Here is a 25,218-nt window from a genome sequence, read left to right as displayed (position 1 = left end):
CAGGGGAAGGGGAATTGCAGCAGAGAACTCTGGGGAAGCAGCCTCAGAACATCTTTTTCTTTGGGTCGAGCGCAAGAAGGACTTTAGAAGCACCAACACGATACCCCTGCTGATTTCCTGTCTCTGCTGCGCTTTTATCTTTGGTGCACAAAAATCGGTTACAGTCTCTGCCATAAGAGATGCAATATACTGATTTATGCCTAATTAAGGATGAAGCACAGAAACAACATTTGATTGTTGTTTACCTTTCGACATCTGTTGGCCTCTTTCAAATACAGTGATTTGAAAAAAGGGAAGAAACCTCACTAATTGCTCTTAGAGCTGCGTGAAGAGTTCAGGCTTTCTGTTTCTGGGCTTTTGTAGGGATGAGCTATGTTTCAGATGTAGTGTGTGTTGCTATGGTAATTATTATTTTACTGAATGGTATACATTCAGAACTGATTTCATATTGTCAGACAGCAATTAAACAGATTAGGCTGTGTATACTCACAGTTCTGAAATATTTCCAATTTTGTTTTAAATGTTAGGGCATGTGAAAAGCACTGGCCTGACAGTCCTGGAAAATGAAACACTAATTCAAAGGGCAGCTCCAGCTGTACAGGTTGCCTCTTACCTCCTCAGCGGCCTATTCACAGGCCAGTGCAGAGATGCAGCAAGACGTTTGGGTGCCTCAAGTCAGACACTCTCTCAGGCTCCTTGCAGCTGCAGCTGTCTCCTGCTTATCCTTCTGCTGCAGACTTGAAATCTCTCCTTCCAGACGGCTGTAGCAGCCACAGTAACTGCCAGAGATCAAATATTTTAGCATCTGCCTTCCATTATTACCGTAGTGGTCAGGAGAAAGTTTTTGGCCTCTCAGCTGCTAACCACTGAGGAAAAATGGCACGTGAAGATAAATCATGTTCCTCATCCTGCAGTCCCATCTCCTGCCATGCAGCTCTCATGGACAGCACACTGCTCAGAGCACAGAAACGTCCACACGGCATCAGCTGCAGCCCTGCATCCTACGTGGGTACCAGGACTGCAGTTGAGGAAGAGAAACAGGAATCAACATGATTTAATTCCTGAGAGGTTCTAAGTATATATTCAGGAATATATATATATTCCTGAAATACCAAAATGCTGAAAATTGTGTAACCAAAACCAGGAAACCTGAAGTTTTATTTGCCATGCTATAGCTTGGCAAAGGAGGACATTTTTATGGCAGGAATGGGAAATCAAGAGAGTCCAGGCTTGTGCCTAGCTTTTATATATGCTTTCTTTGGTAAATCAATCAGTTGTGGAATCCCATTTTTTCCCATGCTAAGAAATAACTCAAGAAGAAACTTGATGTATGTGAGTAGGGGTAGTCAGGGAGACAAATGATGGGTTTGAAAACTCATGGATGAAAAACCACTAGAAAAATGCACAGAATTATGAGGAAGGAAAGTAACTGTGCAGCCTCTGAACAAAGTGCAATCACCTCTAAAAAAAGAGAAATTTCAGCATCTGCATCAGTTCTGTAGGCCCATGACAAGATACATGCAATTATACAGGCAAAAATAGGGTCAATCTTTAAGCTCTGTGGGGAGGACAACTGACAGACACAGAGCAGTAAGGAAAATGGTAAGATGTTCTTTTAATTATCTGTATATTTTTTGGTCATCCTCTCTAGCAAGTAAATTATTTTCATAGGTTGACACATTACAGCTTGTGGGAGAAGTCAGTTAAGAGATCAGGAATGAGTCAGCGTTAGAAGGAGGATAGAAACATTAATCTTGAGGAAAGAGCTGAAGGGCAGAGGAAAACAGTATCATTCACAAGGAGAGGAAATATTATGGGCACAGAGGGTCTGAAAGGTGAACAGAGTGATTGCTGCAGAAGGCAACAGCCTGCGGGGAGCTGAGGGAACACAGGCCATAAACAGGGAAGGAAAAACAGGACGAAAATAAGGCGGAGCCTTGGAAACTAAGATAAAAGCAATTTTGATTGTGAAAGGAGAGCATAATTTGCCCAAAGGAGGTTATGTCATGGCAACATGACTGGAACAATGGTAGAGCGTTTGCTATTTCTCTGGGTGATAAGGAATCGACATCATCTAGTCATTTCACTAGCGGCATTTCAGCCTGTTCACAAAGGATCTGGCATTCATTCAGGAAAGTCCTGACTTATCTCTTTGTCCCAGCTCCCAACCCTGTGAATAGTGTGGGTTTTTTTGTATGACATCAGCATATCAGTAAAATATCTAATTTGTTCACAATTGTAATCACTCCTTAAAAATCACTAAACCAGGAATGACTTTGATACCTTTCAGATCAAGCTGTCGTATTTACAAAATGTAATTTGTTGAGTAGCCCTGACATATGGTCAGAATAATTGGGTTTTCTTACATATGATCATCTTCCAAGAAAAAATTGACTCTGAGGGAACTATGAAGGAAAAAAAGGATGTAAAATGAACCAGTATTTAGTTCCAAAGGAACTTATAATGCACACTTAATTTTAATAGTGATTGAAACTATCTGCTTGGCTTCGTATTCAGGATAATCATGACTAAAACAAACTGGTGATTCTCTTTCTTATACCTTTCAGAAAAAAAATATTTTTGTCTGTAGAGAACAGGGAAATGCAAACAAGGGTCACATTAACCAGACTTAGTGCTACCAAGAGCTTGAAAAATTAACCTTAACTATAATTTCTACAATTGGGACAGGAAGGAAAAAAAACAAAACTATTAGTGGCAGGATTCCACAATGCAAGTTTAGTAAAGCTCATAATCCTCGGCTTTCCAAAAGGGCTGCAACATGAAAGTGCCGTGGTGAACAAACAGATCATTCTTTAAGACAGCACTAGCAGCTGAAGGACAAGCGAAATGGCAGCCACAGCGACGTCCCCGGCTTTCTCCTTAAAATGGTTCGAACGCCATCCTGCAGCCCTTGCCTAGTTAACTTGCTATCAGCACGTGTGAGGCTGAAGTAAGTTATTTTAGGAGCCAACTGGGAAGGAGATTCTGCTTTTTTGAAATTGAATTGTTTTCTATGGTTTAAGACTGTTTCCATGGAGAGACCACAGCACAGAAACATCTTTAGGCCAAGAGCCTTGCTGCAGGCTTATCTGAATGAAAGCACCACAGCAGGAAGGATAATCGAGGCCAGTTGTTAAAATTCATGGGCGTTCTCCTATGCTTCACAGAGGAGCAATTTATTTGCGCTATTTTGATCTGTTAAGCATTTGAAAGTTAAACAGTGCTATACATACCTTCTCCTAAATGACATATCTTAATATAATATTTATTAAGGATAGAATAATGTTAGATGCAACAGTGTCATGATACTGGATGACAACAATGAAGTGACAGACAAATTTATACTTAGACAAATGTAAAAGGATGCACGGGGTGGGAAATATTCATCCTAACTTCACACACAAAACAGTGGGCTCTGAATTGTCTATTACCACTCAGGAGAAACATCTCCTAAGTTATAATAAATAGTTCTGCGAAAATGCCAGCTTACTCTTCACTAACGTGAAAGGAAGCAAATAGAGTGGTAGTAATCAGTAGAAACAGAAACTTTATAACAGAAACAGAGTAATCAACAGAAACAGAAACTTTACAAACACTGAGAGTGCAACCAATGGGAATGCTGCGTCTGATTTGGGCCTCAGCCCCAGTTCCCCTCCTTCCACCTTCCCCCTCCCAATGGACACATACACACAGAGCAAGAAAAGATACGGAAAAGGGTAATAAAACTAATCAAAGAAAGAACAGTTGCTGTTAGTTGCCCATCGCGTGGGCTGTGGCAGGAGCCGGCAGAGCAGAACTGCACCAAAGCAGGGCCTCTGGTCCTGCGCTGGCAGCTCAAGCTGAGATTCAGTGCTTACCGACTGCAGCTCTCGTCACACCGAGCCACGGCACTGCAAGGGGATGCTGGAGGCTTCTTCCAGTCAGGGCAATGTATGGAGTGCAGCCTGCTAGGCTGCAAGGCCAAACCGGTGCAGTCACAGCACCAGTAACTCAGCACAGCTGCAGAGGAAATATCACAGTTTCATAGGCATAGCCCACCCCAGCAAAGGAAAACTATCCACAGTTGTGAAATATATTTTGAGTCTTTGCTTACAAAAGATGATCAACTGCACTGCCTTACAACCCAGTTGAAGAACCTTCACCTTGTTTTCATGTATTGCACCAAGTTGTGGATGCTATGCCTGTGCTAGAAGGGCATCTCCACACCTTTCCCAAAACAACAATAATTTAAAACCTGAACAAAGAAAGAAAGGCAGCCACTGCCAATTTTCTCTGGCAAGTCAGGACATTGCCACTTGTGCTGGCTTTGCTCCTGGCTCTCCTGCCCACAATAAATGTCAGTGTCACGTTCTCATAACTCAGCACCAAGTCACACAAGCTGATACTCAGAAGACGATAGCTGGGTCTGGGAGCATTTGCTGTAGCTGAAGAAATTCCAAGGCACTTAATACCAGAACATTTACCTTTGACATCAGAACCTATGTATACACAAGAGGAACAATTTATGCTGACATTTTCCATAGCAATGCTCTTTTCCATTACAAACGCATCATGTTCTTCTTTCAATTTTTACGCAGAAAAAACAATGACCTTACAAGTAACATTTCAATTTTCAGGAAGTTTTAACTAAGATGATCATCATACCCCAAGGAATATAATGTTAAAATATTATTCTCTTGAACTTTGCAAATCACAGCAAGATACCGGGATGAGTAACAAACCTTTCACTGATTTAATACATATGCGCTGCTGTGAGATGTTTTTGCGCACAAAGGTTAATTTGCTTCTCTCTGCACAATAATATTTATAATTGATAGAGTCCATATTCGCTCGCTCAACCTCAAGTATCCTGGATATGAACAGCAGCACACAGAAGCAAAATGACGACATTTTGACCATTTTTTTGACCTGCATTTCTTGGACTGATCAGGAAGTATCTTGTTAAGATGCAAATGAGCAGCCCACATGAAAGGAACTCCAGCCTACCGACTGCTTTTGTAATTCCCTGGGTTACGACAAACATTGCTAAACGCTGGCAGACATTTTCTAATCACTACCTGCAGACTTGCACATTGTGCATTGATCAAGACCACATTATCAATATTCTGTATAATACACACGGGTAAGTAACCTTTTGCTTTTTCTTCTTAAGAGAATTCAGTTCTGTGGCTACCATGGGTAAATGAAGCAAGGACACGGATGAGTCACAAAAGTACTTTCAGCCAAGATCCTGCAAGCAAGGCCTGTCAGCTGAAAGAAACGGAATGCTAATCTATTTTGCTTCTTGAAATTCTGGATCCAATTCCACCTTTTTGTTGCATCTTTGGGGACAAACTCAGAAAAAAAACAAAAAGCTTGCTTTGTCACTTTTCTTCTCCAGAGAATTCAGGAAAAGAATCTATTTGTACCATTGCAGGTTGAAAGAATCTGAATCAACAGTGACTCGCTCAGCTAGTTCCTGACTCAAAGACAAGTGAATCGAGAACACATGGCATCTTTTTCTCCAACTGTAGCAATTAGCCCCAATGGATTTTACACATTCAAAAATACATTTATGATGCCTCATTAGCTTGGCTTGATGAATAAATTCCATCTATCAACATTTATTTTACTAGATTTCACTTCTACTATACTTGACTGGAACAGGAAATGAAGAAAAATGTAGGCTTGCAGGAACTATTTGCACAAGGACTTCATTATGGGTGAAGAAAAACTATTTCAGAAGTTTATTTATTGTGGGTAAGAGAGAAGAATTACCCACCTGCTTTAAAAGTTCTTCTTAACACTCATCTTACAGAGAGGTAAGGACGTCGATTGCTGTCTCCCCAGTAAGATTGTCAGAAATCAATGGCAGCTGTATCCAGAGAGCTGAAAGTGATGATCACCTGCCTACTCATTCGGCAAGAACTGAGCTGACACGAGTTGGTGGCATTGGCCTGGTTCTTTGTACACACCTGCCCTGACCATGTAAGTCACCAGCAGAACTGCCAGCAGCATGCAGTTTTGAGATGAGTGCTGACCAGGGATGAGGGGTGGCAAGGCAACAGCGACCAGAAACCCAAAGAACCCCTGCGCTAACTCCTTTCTCCACAAGAATTATTTGAACTGGAAGATGCCATAAGGAAAACTGGTAGCGCAACTGGTATAAACTGTTCTGATAAGTAACAGAGGACGTGAGCTTCAAGAGAGAAAGAACAGTCTCTATCAGCCCTAAATTGAAATGCATTCCTTTACAGAGCATGGGTACATATCTGTGTGTATGTATTTTTAAAAATGAAACAGCAAGCAGACAGATGTTGATTTATGGAGAGTTAGAATTAAGATAGCCTACTTACAGATGACACCATTCAGCACTAGGTTGTTTTGTCCTATTTTATGTTACTTTTTCATTGCCAAATGCCGTAACATCGCCCCATCTCCAGTGTATTTTAATAGCACTTTCATACCACAAAGGTACTAAAAGGCCAGAACATTTCAGTAGCGTGTATATTAAGGCTTCCATCATGCAAGAATAACTACAAAATTGCTATTTTGTGTCTGTGATATCTACCTGTAGAGAGGTAGCTGTAATCCTAAAAGTCTTTATCTCTCAATCTTATCTCCAATACAGTGCTGAAATGACTCATGTTACCAAATGGAAAAAATAAAATAAAATAAATGTGGGCTTATGCTATGCTATATTAAAAGCTTGGCATTATTTGATTAAATAGCTACATTTGCCTGCTTTGATACTACAATCACAGATCTTACCCTTTCTGACAATACATAACCCGAGACAGTTGGCACTCTATCAACCATTCCAGACTTGGAAGGATTATAGGTGCACTGACAGTTAAATGGAGTTAAAGTCCTCTGCCAAAGACAGATAAGTAGCAAGCACTCTTTTGATAAGTCCTATCAGAGCTACAGTCTGACATGAATTCCTTTGCAAGGCTACTAAATCTTATGCTCTGACCCTCACTATGCACAGTGCCATGTGCCCCAGTAGAGGCTGAACTCCCTTGCACCAACAAATCCATTCCTTGCCCTTCCCCAGCTACATGCATGCTGCTTCACATTTCTGACCCAAAAGAAGAGGTCAGGCACGGTGGGGCAGGGAGGGGGAGAAGATGGAATGCTTTTGTAATAGCAAGGAGGCCTAGCCAGAATTGTTAATCCAGTTAGCTGCAAAACAAAAATCTGGTGGCTTTGTGACAAAGGAATGAGGCTGCACAGTACAGTGCAAACGCTGAGAGTTTACAGACAAACAATAATTTCCATCATTTGCATGGAGTTACTCCTCTGAAAGCAGTTTCCGTAGAAACACTGCAGTTGGGGGGCAGTTTAAGTCTTAGATCTTTTAGTTCCAATGATTCTTCTGCGCGCCAGATTTTTATGATAATCATCCATGTAGGCACACACATGCAGAGCACGAGGATACCTGCCAGTACCACTCAGTAACAGCAGATCGAGTTGGCTGAACTCTTTTATCGGAGTATCATGATGCTCGCTTCTGTAGAATTTGGTCATACTTTTATTCACGTAACCGGGTTGCTACATCATTACAAATCCATTCTGAAATCTCTTCCTATCTTCAACATCATTTGGTAAAAGAACAGAGCTCCAGCAGCAAAAGCATTACTGTGTGTGTAATGAAGATCTCAGATCAAACATCTCAACAGCTTCATTTAAAATAAACGCATTATAATTTCCTAGATTATTACCTGCCAAAGCTCAGTGGGTGGTCTCTGAAGGCCTACGCCGTCAGGAATCCCAGGTTCTTAGAATCTTGTCATATCTGTCTGCATCCACCCCCTCAGTGTTTCCAGTTTCCCTTCTTCTGCTTCAAAAAGTAATTCCCTTGCTAGCTGTCACATTAAGATACTGGGATACAGTTCTGCTGCTGCACTTCTGGGTTCTAACTGAACCTGATTGTCAAGTTGGCCAACAGAACGCGAGTACCACCTACTGCAGTGCCTTGAGCTAATGAAAGTCAATTTCTAATTTCTAATCTTAATTGCGATCCATAGGGCTTGAATGAAACTTACTCATACAAATAGAGACAGAACTGATAGGAAGCATTTGTATTCCGTGTGGCTGTTTAGGATTATACATGATCCAGATTTGGTCCTTCAAGTTTGGATATTTTTTAGGGAGAGGGATGTGGCAGCCCAGTGCGTTATCACAGGAGCAAATCTGGCTAAGGTTAAGAGCACAGTCAAACCTGGGAAAAAAACTGGGAACTGGTTTCAAGTCACATGTAGTCAAACCAGCTTTGAATTGTATATTATCACTGTATAGTTACATTTATATATGAACAGACATCCATTAAAGTACCTCCTAGACCTCCTTGTGAGCAGCATATTCCCTGAGGGTGTTAAGGTCTAACTCCTGACTGAGAAATCACCTCTGGCTCTTCACTCCCTCTTCTATACCCAGTGATACAAATCAGCCAAGAGCATGTGAAGTTTACTTATGTTCACATGGCGTTCTCTGAAATGTGACCTAGAGGGAAGTTTTGTCCTTTATCAGAATTTGCCTGCTTACCTAATTCTGTACACTAACACATCAATTAACTGATTCTGTATTTTCCAGTCTGCTTATAAGCGCGTTATCTTTAACCAAAGAATCTAATTTTATCTTAGCAGTGAGCATGGACAGGCTTGTTTACTATCTTGACTGCCTTACACAGGATCTAGGCTGTGTATTTGTGTCTGGTGTTTTCTTATTTTGTTTTTAATTGAACTCCACAACTGGGCCAATAGTTTGCAGAGAGAAAAACATCTACAAGATATTTTCAAGCATGATATCAAGGGTAATACTTCCTAAAGGGCTCTGTCTACGGTGCCATTTTTCAGAAACTTTCCTAGTTTGTTGTTCCCACCAGTGTTATGATAAGGGTAGCGATTTTAGACACCTCACTGTAAAATGTCTTTATCGTGTCGCTTACCCTTGCACTAAGTGAGAATAGCAGCCTATATTTTCTACTGATACTAGCACTAGTACTCTCTGGTGTTTTCATGGATAGCACTGTAATGGTTTTATAACTACATGCAGAAAGGAACAGTAAAGTCAGAGTAAAATCAATCACCCTGTATCTAACTACCAGTGCTGTTTTAGAAATGCATTGCTTTATCTTACACATATTGTTTTTCTTTGATTACAATTAACTACAAATGAATAATTAACTTTTGCAAGCAAATACAGAGAGTGACCTCATCCTCCTACAACTAACGTGTAAACTCTATTTGGATCCAGGAGGATGAGAAAACAATGAACCTGTGGAGCACTGACTTGCGGAAAGCTTTCTTTCACAAGTTATCCAAGCACATAGGCTGGAACATGGAACCTGGAGAGTCATGAGTATATTTATTACAGCTGCATGTTCCTTATTTTGGTACTAAGTGACCATAGCACTCCACACAAGTTCTGCTAGCAGAGTACCTGATCTCTTATATACGAGAAAGAACAAATCTACTAATTACCAATTCCAACCAAATATATGTATTTGGGTGGCTGGAACTAGTTGGTCAGTTAGCCTTTGACTTCTGAAACCAAGTACATTGACCTCCCAATAGCTAACAAGCAGCAACCAGAGTTCATTAACACCAGCTTTTTACGCAGCTTTGCTATGTCAGTGTACCTCTGTTTTTTATGAGACTTCTAGACAATAATAAATTCTTATTTCCCATTTACAGAACAGTAAAATAACATTAGAGAATGATAGATTCATCTTTTCAAACTGTTCCTGGAAGGATAAAAACATCTATATCTGATTTGAATACAGAAACATTAGTTAAACAAAACCATTTGGACTGTCTATTTACCTTGCCAGACTTCCTTCATCATGAAGGAAATATTCAATACTGATTTAAAAAAAAAAAAAAAAAAGAAAAAAAAAGACTGTGAAACCTCAGAAAAATTACAGTCCTATAAACCCATTATTACAGTGTTAAAGCTGTTGTACTACAGCTACTTCTGACAATGATTGGATAAATAAGTGCATATGGTTCTCTAAGAACATACAGTTTTCACCAAGGAATTGAAAAGAATATACAGTTTCTCACCTTGGTGAGGGAAAAGGGACACCAGTCCTTTAGTTCTCATTGATTTCAGCTATCCGACTTTAAATGGAACTGATCAGGCTATTAGGTTCAATCAACACTTTACTCAGATGTTTAAACACAGCCCATTAGGTATGAAGTTAGCAGGTAACTGACTAAAGAAGTGAGCAGGCTAGCAATTTCTTTTAATAGTGTTTTAGCTGATCTGATGTTTCAGGTGGTCTTATCCCTCTCACAACTCCTCTTTTAATTACTTCCATTTGACAGAGCGTCTATTAGATTCTCTCAATCTGTCTCTTTACTCTTAAAGTGTTAATTGGCAGCCTCTATGGGTGTTTGGAAAACAACCCCATTTAGATTTCCTCTGTTACAGGTTTTATCACCAGGTTTTCAACCATTAGCCAAAATGATCATGGTGTTAAACTCAAAAACTGAGCTTTTCACCTTTTGGAGAAATCATCCTGAATTCTAAGTTGTGCAGAATCTCACGTTCTACCACCTTCTTCCATTTCTTCACTGCTTCTCACACATCATTAGTATACGGCAGTAACTGGAGTTTATATTTATCCTACAAATAAATGGCAGAATCTAACTCTTAGAGGCATGGTTCTTCTCCATAGATCTTGTTTATAGAAAGACACAAAGCTTTTTTGAAGGGGGCTGAGGGTATGGAGAGAAGATTCGGAAGGAAAAGGATTTGGGGAGGATTTTTTTTTAAACATTTACTTTAAAATGAAGACTGATTTGCTCTTTTTTTAACTATAATTTTTTCCAACTTCCTGTCCTGTTTTATGTATTTATCCTTCCTTATTCATAGAATGGAAAAGTAAAACAAATCTTTCTCCAAAGAAATACGTGGTAAATTAATTGATGCAGTTCCGAAACATAAGAGTCAATGGAACTACAGGAAGTGTTAGTTTATTCTTGGATTAAAACGTAGCAATTTTTTGAGGGTCATATCCTGTGCCTTTTTATTTAGCCCAAACTTCCTTTGGCATAACTTGGAAGCTGTTGACATGCCGAAAATGAGAATTAACCTCCATACGTATTGTCTAGCTTGGCACTTTCCTCAAACTTTCCATGTGTACTGCTGCCGCTAGTGTTACTTACTACAAGGGTAGCTATTTCAGACGTCTCACCGTAACAGCTTTTGTCGTGTCGCTTAACCTTGCTCTAACTGAGACTTGCAACGTGCAGCCCCTACTGCTCCATGGATAGCATTGTTTGGTCACCAAAACTGAGCAGCTAAGAAAAGTAAATACAAGATCCTGGTGAATGTCTTTCAAGAGCCTAGATGGGCACTTTAGCTAGATACAATTCTATGGTACTCCTTCTAGAAAAATAGCTAATTTAGCCGGTTTTCTTGACTACCCTTGCAAGATCTATTTTGCTGCAACCTTTTTTCTAGCAAATGCTCTGAATCTTTATTCTCCTGTAAGTACTGATACAACCTTCAGATGCCTATCACTGCAGAATCCCACAAGATCCCATTATAGAACACACCACAAGGCTACCAGAATAACATAAAGATATGGTATTTTTAATTTTTTTCGCAGTAGTGAGCATATTGGAAAATGAGGAAAACATTCTGCTGGCACATAGTATTTAAAATAGTTTATGATCTTATGCTATTATTTCCTTGTTACTTTTAACAAACCTAATTTTTTTTTTTTTTCAGCCCACAGGAATTTTGGGTTTTACTCCCACACTGCAGCAGCCCTTCATTTTTTTTCCCGCCCCCTGATTTAACACCTCTGAACATTTTCTTTCCTATGTGCTAGATGGCCACAGGCAAAACGGAATGGCCCATTTTCAGCACTGAAAGGAGGCCGATGAATTCCTTTTCAGTCCTGCCCAAAAAAGTTCGAGTGAAGCCTGAACCAGCTCCCTGCAAAGCATCTCTTCACTGGTAACAGGCGGCTAATAGCAAACCCGCAGGAGAACAAGAGCATAAGGAAGTACCAGATCTTTCCCTAACTTAGAAGTTAAGGTAGTGGCATAGCCCTAATATCTCGCAATGAAGTTAAAACAAGCATCAACACAGCAGTGCAAAACCAGCTTTCAGAGTTCGGTTTCTTTTTAGGGAGTCTGCCACAACAAACGAGGGAAAAGATAGACCTGTGATGAGTTTCTCTATTTTGCAGGTCCATTTCACTTGACAAGGAGTCTCTAAGAAATGAATGGAAGCCCCAGGGGTGGGTCACTCAGGTGGTGATATTACTTCATTCTTTCTTCCTCTTTCTGTTTTATTATTTCACCCTACCCGACTAGCTGCTTTTCATATCTTTACAAATATAAAACAGACTTCCTCAAAGTGCTTTCTTTTTTCTTTCTGTACTTCCTCAACAGATGTTTTTTGTTATCTCTAATTCAGATGGCAATTTTCTCAGAATTAAAAACAGAAAATACCCCCCCAAGGTGTTACTTCCAGATCTAATATTTTGTTCCACTCCATAATAAAGAGGACAAGACCAAGAGCCAGCTTTTCACTCCCTTCTTATTCCAAACTTTTGTTTGGCGAGGTAGTTTTTCTTCATCAATGGAGTGATCAAAATTTGGTATCTAGGTGAGCACAGAAAAATAAACAAGGAAAAGAAATATATACACACGTACCTGTGCCTCACCATAACATTTCTTGGGCTGTTACCACCTTCATCTTTATTACTCTTTTGTCAAGATACATGGAAACAGAAATTGCATTACTTCAGTTTTCAAAGGACAGTAAGTTGAACTGAATAGCTTTCAATCAAACACATTTTGCATTAATACAGAAATGATGTTTTGTATTTCTTAAAATGCAATGTAAAATTAATACAAATAGAACACCTTTTACAAACAAATTTAATCAAGTTACTTAAAGTCCACTGCTTTCTGCATTAAATTCTCAATTAGTTAGGATGAAATTAAGAAATGTTTTTCAGATTTGTTGTATCCTGCTATATACACCTATTCACACAATTAAAAATGCCTGTTCTTTCTCCCTGTTGATGCACCTTTCTTCTCTCACCTCCCAAGACACAGGGAGAGTTTGGAATATTTGGGGGGAAAATGTTTTAGGATATTCTGTAATTTCAAAGGATAAACTGTATTTTCTTTAATCCCCCGAGCTAGGTTTAGAACTTTGAGGCTTGACTCAAATGTTTAGAAAGGACTCCATGTCACAAACATCAGCAGCACTTACAAAGACAAGGTGAGTGTGAATTGCACCAACTCCGTTTTGTGAGATGCTACACTAAAGGCACCTAATACCCAAAAATGCTATTCTAAAATTAGCGTACAATGTAATTAGGAAGATTTTAAGTAGTCTATCCAATCATTTGGGTCATTCATAATCAGTCACACTGAAAAAGGTTAACGCCAATGAGGAAAGTTCAAAGCACTTAAAATTCATTCTCAACTGAGCAATGCACTGGGGAAGATGCTCACGTTACTTAACGAAGGCTCAATTCCCCGCTCCAGCCAAGCAGCCTGTGTTTCCTGCCCCAGCCAAACCCTCCTGGAAACCACATCTTCCCTTCTCCGCTGACTGCAATGGGAATTGCACAAGTGTTACGTGGTGATAAGTCTAACCCCCCGGGTTAGCTGGAAGGTGATTCTTTTCATGAATTTTGCATGGTTGCTACCACTGAAGTAAAAAGTTAAAGGCCAGAAGAACTCACAATAATAACAACAATGTGCAGTATTTGGTCTAAGAGCACAAGACTGTTCCGAGAGACCAGAGGAGAGAAAGATGTTGTGAATAGGTGGTATGTCCCACTTTCTCTTTAGTTTTCTAAGGCAGGAATGTATCTCAAAACTCATCCTTTTGGGGCACATCAGAACTAATAATAATTAGTAGTATTTGCTACCACAGAGGAATCGTATGTACAAGCAACACTTTGTAATCAGTTCTACATGTCAAATTTTTTAAATCCAAGATCTCTGTTAAGTTATCCATTATAACAGATGTTTCTCTGAAGTTAAGGACTAACCTTAGTTCATTCCAGCATTTACATCAGTGCTCATTTCTACTGGGGGCACTTTCACCAACAATTCCCATTTGAATGTTAAGGAGAGGATCAAGTTGTTTCCTTGGAAAAGCTGAGTCAACTTTTGGGGAATGTCAAAAGGAGAGATTAAATTCATCTGATAAGCGATACAGCCCTTATTCTCAGTGGAGCATACCCACTGCAGTGAGAAAGCAGAACCAAGAACAGCCCAAGGCAGCTGTGTTCGGCAAGCAGAAAAACGATCTGCTCGCTCAATGACCGAATTCCCCCAAACCTCGAGCAACATTCAGCTTTTGACTGCTTGGTACCCACACACAGGGTGTTGCACAGCTGCTAAGAAGAACAAGACATCTGAGAGCATAACATCTTTTGAGATAGGGACCTTGATATATGAACACTTGGGTTCAGTCATGCTTGCCTCAAACACAACCATTTGACGACAAACAGAATGACACTACCTACAAGTAAAGTTTAGTTTAAAATATATATTATGCTGTATATTTAAGCGTGTATGATTGGTTTTGTACAAAATCCTATTTTTCATGCAGGTGGTTAATTTTAGATACTTTGTCCCTGGGCCACATTGCCTCAGCTGGGCTCACAGGTTCAAAAAGAACTGAATGTTTCCCCCAATTTTCAGGTGACCCATTATAAATTAATAAACCAAATACTTTGCTTAAAAATACAATTCCTACTGTGAGATTTAGCAGCACTATCATCTAATTAAAATTTAAAAACAATAAAAAAAATACAAGCAGTGGGTAATTGAGCAGAAGTTTGTTGTATGTAAAGTCGGCACACATGGAAAAAGAAGTTTTTGTTACAGAATACATTCCCTGTTAAGAAACAGAAAAAGCAAAGCATAACTACTTGTTAAATTCTCAACTACAGGGTGTGGGGTTGAGCCCACTATAACTTCAAGTTAGTATTAAAAGTTAAAGAATTTTTCTAAAAGCTAATTAATATAATGCACGGAGTGGATTTTTTCGTAACACTAATGAGAAATAACTTACCACATTCGTTTCAGATTTTTGAACCTCCATAAGAAGGTCATAGCCTGAGGTGAAAGGAACAGCCCTAGAAACATTGCCAAGAAGTTAAAATGCCAAGTCCTATTTTTATACACTGCTTCTATTTTTAGTTACACCAGGGTGGAAGTACAGAGCATATAAAAAAATTATATTCTCAAATGAGAGAAAGTACTCAAATTCTTTATTGTAAGTGAAGAAGAAAAGAAACTAAACCCTCACAAAAAAGCTTAACAGACCTTACAGGATCATAAAAAATCTGCAAAAAATAACTTAAAAATCATATCCTCTGAGAAAATGGACTTCAAGTAGCTTCCCACAATTTTACCCAATTAATCCAATATTCCTTTTATTGTAATTCCAGCAACAAAAAAGTGCAAATGTTTCGCAATTCAGACTTGCCTGCATCCAAGTACATTTCTGCCATGATCAAAGCTTAGCATCCAACTTTCCAATCCTCTACCACAAGGAACATAAAACTTCTCGACTGATCGCGTGCAGGGTCCAGACCTGGTGAGCAGTACTAGAGCTTAAAATACTGGTTCAGTTACTCAATCACTAGTTGCCTTTAGCTGTTTTCCATCCAATATAAACATAAACTGAGGTAATCCTGCAATCTAGTTAACTCATTTAACTTCTGTATTAATTATTGAAGTACCCAAGGGCATCTATTTCCCTTGCAGTTCTAATTTACGAGACTCATGATTACTTCTTTATAAAATGCCTTATTAGACGTGGGTGATGTTGTTTCTCCCTAATGAAGCACAAAGGCACAGCAGAAATGTTGCTGTAAAACAAGCCTACAATCTGCATTCATTTCATCTAATCGCTAAATACATTGTAACAACAAAAATCTTAAATATTTGGTTAGCAGTTGATTTCAGCCGACTCGAAGACGAGGAACTACCTGCCGACACACAGCAGTGACCATTTGCAGTCTTGTGGCATGTCACAGGTTACTGACATGTCACAGACACACGTTGTCCAGGATGCATTTATTTTTACAACCATTTGCGTTACGTAATCGTGGTTGCATTGCGTTGCATAAGACAGTCTTGCAGCATGGTTCAAAGAACATTTAATGTTTTAAAGCGTTAATTCCATCTCATCTCGTTTCTCACATATCCTTCCTGGTTGGTGAGAATGCTCATGAGAAAAAAAACGGTGCACAAAAACACCACCAAGAAAGAACACGATGCAGAACAGCCTGAGATTATTTCAGTGACATCAAATATAGGAACAAAAAGAACTCTCATTATGTGTACTACATGCCCTGTTGCTTTTGCTCTTAATGTGATCATGTAAGCAATTTAGCAAGACAACTAAAAATGAATGAGCACATATTCCAGTGACAGAGCAGTCAAGATGCTGAAACTTCTATTAACATAGGGGGAAGCCAAGTAAAATTTCAACATCAAGAAAAATTTTTTTTAAATGTTCTGTGGAAAGAGCCACAGCTGAGTAGACCATCGTTTCTTCAAAGTATAGGTGGATAAATGCTCTGTCATTGCTATAGGTAATTACAGGGAGGAATTTTAAGGGCAAAACTACTTTGTACAGCATGCTTTGTACAGAATCACTAAACAAACCCAAAAAGGAACGAAGCCTACCACACTCATCACATCCAAAAGTCAGGCAGAAGTTGTTTCACAAGATGGTCAAAAGATTTTAGTTAGTCAAAGGTTTTTGAGTACCCTATAAATGAAAAATGACATGCTGCAAATAGAATTTATTACCCATGTTCCTTCTTGATAAGCCAGACTAGTTTCAACTGTGGTTACATAAGGTCCAAAAAAAAGGGCTTGTTAACACAGGTCTAATTACTCAGCCAATACCTGTGCAGAAGTGAACAGCTTCACTAGGAGCAGTAGGATCTAAGCAAATTGCTTTGGGGTCATAAAAATCTCAGTGTGAATAGGCTCCTAGCTAAATTAACTCCCCTTAGTTTGTTGTACTATTAGAAACTTTCATTGAAATAAAAGCACTGGAATGAATACAGTCCCGTAATCTGCTCACCAAGAATGAGTTTTTTTAATGGTTATATAAAGCAACTTCCAAGCATAATCACCACTGCACTTGTAAAACTCAGCATCCTTTAATCACAAATTAGTAAGAAGTTTTGAAATGTCACCATATATGTTAACCATTACAAAATGTAAATCTGCAATTTAAATAGCTCATTTTAGCTCGTACACTTTTTTTAGAAGGAACATCAAAATATCTGATTTGATTCAGTATTTCCAAACGCGTGGGAGCACGAACTGAAGATGCCTGGAAAGCAACTTAAAGAATCTCTTGCTGGGTTTTGAAAGCGATTATCGCCAAGTATCACCTGCTTGTAGATTATCATGATTTCCAGTCTCAGGTGCTTAAAATATACCCACCTCTGAATGCTAGGACATCACCATCACTCAGCACATGGATTAAATTTCATAGAAGCGTCTTTTAGAGAGCCCTAAGACATTGGCAACAACACTAATTTCTCTTAACTTTCCGCGTGCACTTCTACTAGATTATGTAGAACCTCTCACACAGAAGCACAGGGAGCTCTAGGACCAACATCCTCTGGTCTGGGAATATGGGACCAGCTGGGCACCTCCACAGACCCTTGTGACAGAGCTGGGAGCTTGCTGCTGCCACCCCACAACCCCACGCTGGGTGCCTGGTTCAACAGCTGCACTCAGGAGGAGATTCCTGATCTCAGCGGGGCTGCAGCAGATGCCTCCAGCCCGAGGCCACCACGCTGTCCTGCTGCCACCCAGGAGCAAGCTCAGGCATGGAAGCAGAACGCCGGCACAGCCACGGGTGGGAAATCCGTGGGTCCCTCTTTGCCAAACCTCCTCACCAAACACCATAAAATTCCCCAAAAGAGGCTCAACCAAAGTCTGCTTAAGTCATTTATTGTGAACACCGGCCAACATCACCATCTTCATTTTCACTGTAACTGCGCAAAAGAAGATTAAACAAGTACCATCTTAAAAAGGATGGGTTCCTGCTTTGTTGGCCTCTGTGATAAACATTAGAGACGGCAAGTAGTGTGATTATATTTCCTATAATGGCTTTTACATTGCAATCAATAGAACAGGTGATAAGAGGCAAATTATAAAAGAGTAAAACATCACAGCCTATTTAATGTGAAGTTAAAAAAGCAATCTAGCATAACATATGAATTTCAGTTTACAGATATCGACAACAATGCCAGCTTTCATACAACATGGTGAAGAAAGCAAGTTAAAAGCACATATGTCTGCTTTTTAAAGGGAGAAGATAGGGTCTCTTCACTCACCAGTTATGGAGGCAGCAGACAGAACTTGTGTTTTCAGCTGAAGAGCTTTAGAAAAAGATTTCTGCTCACATACAATTACCATGGAACATCTTCCTTTTTAACTTAAAATTGCAAGATTAAAGGGGGGAAAAACACTCATTTACTGTCCATATTTTATGTCATTCTAATGTTAAAAGGCTGAGTCTACATTGCTTTTCTTGACTTTTCATAGCAAGACTGTACAGAATACTTAAAAACATTTCCTCTCTTTGAAATAAAATAGAGAGGATTAATTTTTAAAATCTCTCTTAAAGCCTTACAGATTTTAGTCCTGGGATCTATGATATTCTGGGCATGTTGCACAGTACTCTACAAAGAACTCTAAAAGGGCAATCAATGCTTGCAAGTTTTTCTTTTCTTGTCCCTAGTCAGAGCAAGATTTTTACAGTCCTCAGAATGAGCACTTGGTTTTCAGCACCTTAGTTAAGCAATGAAGTTGAAATAACATTTTTTTTCTAACACACAATTTTTTGCAAATTTGAACACTGGAGAAACAGGTCTGCTTTCTAAGTTCATGAAAGATGGTTTTGAATTAATGTTTGAAAGCAAAATACCGCAGCACCAAAACCACTGGAAGCAAACCTGAACCTACAAATGACAGAAACTCTATTAATTGCTGGAAAAGCCTGGGGATAAAAGTAGGGGACGAAAAATGAGAGGGAGAGAGAGAGAGAATGAAAAGGCTGGAAAAAAAGAGCAAGACACATGCAGAAAATATACCACTGGATTTTTCAGATTAAGTCATCTGTTCAGGAAGAAATCTAACAGCAAGATACTTTTGTTCCTCCTGGTGACACAGCTTCTGAGGGTGCACTGTTTAACTCGGCCCAGCCCCGTCCTCTCTTAGCAACCACAACTTTATTGATTATTTTTTCAGATGTCTTGTCAAGAACCAGCTTTTAAATACATTACTTTTAATAAAGTATCAGTAGGAAGAGGAATAGAAAAGATTATGATGTACTCAAGTTAGTACCTTCTTCCTTTAATGTAAGTCAGAAACGATGCCTGCTCCTGGCTCGGTGGGAGCAAGCCATGGGGTCTCATTTAACAGATGTAGGATTAAGTGCTTACTATATTTGCTGCTGCACTGCAACTGTTTAAATTATACAGCTTTCTCTTGATTAGGATGTTAGAGAAGAAAATCACAAACTTTCAAGCTATCATCATGCAATGTTCTAATGTAATTCCTCAGGAGTTACTCTCTTTTTGGTTATTCTCTGCATCTAACATACCTCCTGTTAATCATTTTCCTGCTGCTGAGGATCACTAAGAAAGCACACGGCACACATTTTGTGGCATTTAGACAGATACAAAGATTACATTAATCTAATTTTCCAAGCATATGCTGTCTCCAGAAAGAAACCAGGAACTGGAAATCTCTAAGGGGGATATGAGTCTTTTGGAAAATAGCAGGAAAAATCTCATAAATAGAAACTCTTCTTATACTGATCTGTACAGAGGCATGAAACTATTACTTTTTTTTTCATGATTGGCAATATGTTCCCATTTCTGAAACGATCTTACTTCCCTCAAAAAGAACTAAAGTAGAGTGCTCAAAATAGCTGAGAAACAGCTGTTGGGTTTTTCACAGAATGAGGATTTATCCTCATTCTACATATAATGCAAACCAGTCATTTGACTAATGTATAGTTACAGTTACAGAAAGCATGCCTTCACAATATAGCCCTTCTTGCTAATAACACACCAATAAAACGTTCCCTGTTGCATGAGTTTATGTGCACTTTTTTTTTTTTTTTTAACACTGTCACAACCACCGGGCACAGAAGTTTTACTCATATGCATGAAGTTTCTTGTCTCTAATCATCTATTCAAAGCCCTCGCTGTAAATGGGGAAGTCATTTACTTCTGCCAGTGGAATAACCTTTTGGCAGTTTTAAGTTTCACTGGCGACTGGTGAGGACACTAGAATACAATACTTCACCTGGAGACCACTTTTGCATGCTTGCACTTACCTCAGATTCCATCACCACACAAGAAGCAGCTACTTCAGCTTAGCTCCCTGTGTTAGATGTGGCTTGCAATATTTAAAATGCTCTGAAGAATTACATTTTGCAGTTACCTTGGCCAGCTGTACACAAATCAATGTCTACCAATCTTCAGTTAAAATACATAAGTTTACTATTGAAATGCATTTTCTAAACATTAACAAGTAAGTTATTTAAGCCTTTGGAAAACAACTTTTCCCAAACGATCCCCTGGTCTCTTTATTTTGAGGCTGATGCTGCCTTTTGCTTCCTAATGTAGGTGCCTAGAGGAGGAAGCCTGCATCGACTTCACTTTAAACAAAGCCAAGATACTTCATTCAGCAACCATCAAAAGATTCATACAAAGGCTGCAGGAAAATACATACTGGCATGAGCTATTCCTACACAAGGAATCCTCTCAAAAGGTCTTTGCTTAATGATTTCATCCAGGAACAAGGACCTCAGAAACTGGGGAACCTGAATCTGCATGTCCTGGGGTATGGGGACACAGAGGGACAACACACACACAGACAGACACACAATTTCAAAATCGTTTAATAGATGTACCTTAAATAATACTTCAAAAATAATCTGTCCTATACCTAAAACTTTATCTGAAGTCTGTTTTAATAAATTTAAAAAAGCACATTCTAAATATGTGGAAGGGATGTGCCACTCTTTTCTCTGTCACATCCTGTGTATTCCCTGCTGTATTCAAGAGAAAGACTTTGCAAAGGTGGCGGGGTGAGCGTGTGTGGATGGATGGGAGAGCTTTGTCCTCCGCAGCTATCATTGTGCTGCTGTCCCCATCGCCCACAAACGCAGGAGGCAGGTCAGAATGGAACAGAAGCAGACCATGCAGTTGTAAAACCCGATTTTTTCTCTATTTATTTCTTGTGACCGAGTAACACCTCCCATTACAATTATCAGCTCGATGGCAGAAAGCTCCCCGGTGTGCTGTGCATATTTTCACAGGTTCATTTGTCTCCTCCTGTGGCATCAGTTTAAAAAGGCTCCTAAAGAAACGCCACTAACAACCATTTCTATTTCCAGCCTTCAAAGCCAACGCTGAGCACAATACAAAGCCCTGGTAACTCATCTTTAGGTTTCAGTCCACAGACTTTTCTCACTGGGAATAGCTCCCATCTGTTTCCTCTTTATGCACCAGCCTTTAGAAAGCACAGATCTGGAAACTGCCTGTGCACAGAACAGAGCGAGCTGGCTTTCCCCCGCTGACGGCAGAAACAGCCCCAGGATCGTGGACACCTTTCTCCTATGGCTTTCTTCTCCTCTCTCCTGATCCGTAAATGCACGGCGTGGTTCTCTTGATGTGGGTTTTTTTTGGGGGGGAGGAAGGGAGGGACTGCCTCTCTTTCCCTTGTTCTCCCCTTCCTTCTTTCTTGGCAGAGGCTTCCCCATTTACACACCCTCACGCAGGGCACATTTCCATGTCGAGCCTCGGAACAATCAACCACGGGCACCCTCCTCCTGCTTGGGCACCGTGAGACGTGTCTGTGTGTGTGTGGTGTGTGTGGTGTATGTGTGTGTGTGTGTGTCCCAAAAAGCCAAGCTGCTCTCCACACGGGTGCCCCCAGACCCCGCTCCCCATCCCGGGCGAGGCGCTGTGAGGGGAACCCCAAACGGGGGGCACCTGCCCTGGCTCTCCCCTCAGAACAGGTTCCTGCAGCCCCCTCATCCCCCCCTCAGCAAGAGGGGAGCCCCACGGCCCCACACACAGCCGGGATCCCCTCAGCACCACACAACCTCCCCCTCAGCCCCCTCAGGGGCCGGAGCCCCCTCAGCCCCTCACGGACTCAGAGCCCCCCGGGACCCCTCAGGCTCCACAGGGGGCCGAATTCCCCTCATCCCCTCACGGAGCCGGGTCCCCTCTGTCCCTCCTCATCCCCACAGGGGGCCGGGTCCCCCTCATCCCCACACAGAGCCAGACCCCCCTTTATCCCCTTCAGCCCCTCATGGAGCCGGGTCCCCCCTTGTCCCCCTCAGCCCCTCACGGGGTCGCGCCCCCCCTCAGCCCTCGCACACTCACTACTTGTACAGCTGCTGCAGGCAGAGGTCCAGGCACTCGCCCTCCACCTCCTCCTCCGTGATGTACTCCGAGAGCGGCCGGGGCAGCGGGGGCAGCGGCGGGGGAGGCGGCAGCGGCGGGGCGGGCGCCTGAGGGTCGCCGGCGTCTCCCTCCTCCACCTCGGCCTCGGCGCTCGCCGCCACCGCCGCCGCCGCCGCCGCCTCCTCCTCCTCTCCCTCGGCCCCGGGCTCCTCGGCGGCCGCGGCGTCGGCAGCGGGAGGCGGTGAGGGGGGAGACGGCACCGGCGCCGCCGGCTCTGCCCCGAAGGGCCCGCGGAACTCTCCCAAGAACAGCTCGAGGAAGCGGCGGTAGCTCTTCTCCTCCGCGCCGCCTCCGCCGCCGCTGTTAGTGCCCGAGCCGCCCGCGGCCATCGCTTCGCATTCCCGGCCGCCCGGCGGCGGATCAGCACTGCGCCCGCAGAGAGCTCCCTGCCCGCCGCCCGCCTCCCTCCCGCCCTCCCGCCTGCGCGCCGCGCGCGCGCGCGCTCCCGACACGGGGACGCGCACGCCGCTGAGGTGGTTGAAGGCGGAGGGGGGGGGGGGGGAGGCGGGAGCGCGCCCGGCGCTGAGGGGAGCGGGCGGGGGCGGGCAGACGCGGGGGCTCCTGACGGGATCCTGCGGGCGGGCTCCCTCTCTCCGTGAGGTGCGGGGTCACCGCCTCAGGGGGTGTCCGTGTGCTGTCCCCCCCGCACGGTCACAGCCTGCAAGTGACGTGAGGGAGGCAGCTGGCGTCCTGCTGCCGATAAAGAGATGTTTGTGGAAAGGGATTTTGGCTTGCGTTATATAGACGTCGCGTTTCGTGTGTGGAAGGCGTTAAGCGGTGCTAACGCCGCTTCCACGGCTCCCGAATCGAAAAACACCAGCGAGGAGCAGGGTCGTTGCTGGTAATCGTCACGTATTTAATTAAGGAATTGGGGTCCTTAATATCTGCTGGGCCTGGCCAAACGGCCAAGCCTCACCTGCAAAAAGTGCTGGGGTCTGAAGGGGTTGGAGTAAGGACAGCAGCTCTGCAACCTGTTGTGCCCCTCGCTGGGCTAATTACTGGCTGAAAACCTGCCTGCTGCCCGTCGGACGGTTAGTGCGGAGCCAAACTAATTTTAGAGTATTTCCACTAATTTTAGGGTATTTTCACTGATTTTAGAGGATTTCCGGAAACTGCGCTGCCTGATAGTGTTGCGATCCTGTGAATGTGTGAGGGCCAAAAGGGTTAAAGCAGCGATTGTCAGGGTTGGTTTTAGCCTTTCGCTGCCAAAAGCTATTAAAGCGAGAGAGAACCAGACAGCTTCCCCCCAAAAGAGTATCTCCCAGTGTATTTTTTCAGTATACCAGCTATAGGTTTTCAATCTAGCATCTGTTTACTTCAGAATGCCAGGTGAAAGTGAGAGGTAAAAAGGATTTAAGATCTGTGTGAAGAGGTAGCCAGCAGTTGCAGCTGATGACATCATTGCTTTTTTTTTATTATTATTTTTTTAGGTTTGTCTGTACTGCATCATCTGTGAGTCACAAGCCTCGAGAGAATGCCTATCACTGCAAGTATCCAAAAACCAGTTTTAAGTTCATTAGTTGTTTTTTATTAGTAACTCAGGTAGTTGGAGTTCCTGAGAAACTATAATCTAGATAATCGTAGTGCAGCACGGTCTCAATTCTAACAATCCTGATTACAAAATCTCCTAGAAATAACAGCCAGTTCAACGAGATGTATGATCAGCTTCATCTTGTTTGACAAAAAGCAATTAAGCTGCACAAGAAAAGATTTAAAAAGCATTTAGATAATCTTTTTTTTTTTTTTTTTTTTTTTTGTTAATTGTATATTTCTGAGTTGTTTCAAACAGTGTATAAGAGTATCTGAGAGTAATACCTACTCTGCTTCATGTCGAAATGTTAAAGTTACCAGATGTCCTTGATTCATCTTGGCAGTCCCCATGTGCTTTTTGTCATTTGTCTAATTGCAGAGGACACTAATTAAAATGAAATAGAGTAGAACTTTGCACTCAGGATACTTTGTCAAGTTTTGGCACTGTGGTCAAGTTAGTATTGTTTTGCTTCGATATTAAATAAAGAGCTTATGGCCCTAAGCCATGTTGACATTTGTTTCTGGGAGGGAAGGTGAAAAACCATTCTTATTAACCTGCAATGTGGAACATATGGTGGCTGTGGGTGGTATGGCTAAGTTAGGCAGCCAGGAACCTGCTATCACTTCACTGTGTGGAGACAGCGGGGTGGGCAATTACCGCAGAAAGTAGCCACGCTGCTGCTTGCTGCTGTCCAGAAAAGGAAGCTCGAAATGCGAGGTATTATCAAGTAAGCACTAATCTATGAGAGGGGCGTTTGGGACTATTATAAAAATGTTTTTAGTGTTTGATAACTCTGGAAGCTAAATTTAGACTGCCTCAGTGCGCTCTCCGTTCCTGGGTAGGAACAGTATGAATGGTTCCTATGTGCTGAGGTTTGGTGAATGGAAAAAGTTCACAATTCATAAAGTTCTGAGCCTGAAATCATTGATTTACAATATACTGGCAAATGGAGGATAAGACTTGCACCTGAGAAGGAAACGCAGGTGTTTCTATCCTTTTTGGCTTCATCATGTTGTTGTTTTAGGAAGGTTTTACGCTCCTATGTTAGAAGGAATCTGATTTATTTTAGCCTTGAAAATGTGTCTTCCTCTTTCTCATTTTGCTGATGAGAAATAAGCGGAATTTTAGCAGGCCTTGGGGAGGTGACCTGAATAGTATGGAGTGCAAGAAGAAGTGCTTTTTAATTTTT

The 25,218-nt window shown here is 41.6% G+C and overlaps 1 protein-coding gene across 1 annotated transcript in view; it reads right to left on the bottom strand.

Annotated features, from left to right (window-relative positions):
- Positions 1-22,827, bottom strand: part of PPM1E (protein phosphatase, Mg2+/Mn2+ dependent 1E) — a gene marked incomplete at both ends in the record, with an annotated part of 62,374 nt that extends 39,547 nt beyond the window's left edge. The window contains one exon of the mRNA XM_084299650.1: positions 22,418-22,827. Coding sequence (XP_084155776.1) covers positions 22,418-22,827 — 410 coding nt within the window. The remainder of the gene's footprint in view (positions 1-22,417) is intronic.
- Positions 22,828-25,218: the final 2,391 nt, after the last annotated feature.

Source organism: Netta rufina, assembly GCF_964035555.1.
Source record: "Netta rufina genome assembly, chromosome: 21".
In the NCBI taxonomy this organism is placed as follows: Eukaryota; Metazoa; Chordata; class Aves; order Anseriformes; family Anatidae; genus Netta; species Netta rufina.
The sequence above is the reverse complement of the archived record's forward strand: the minus strand, read 5'-3'. Positions and strand labels throughout refer to the sequence as shown.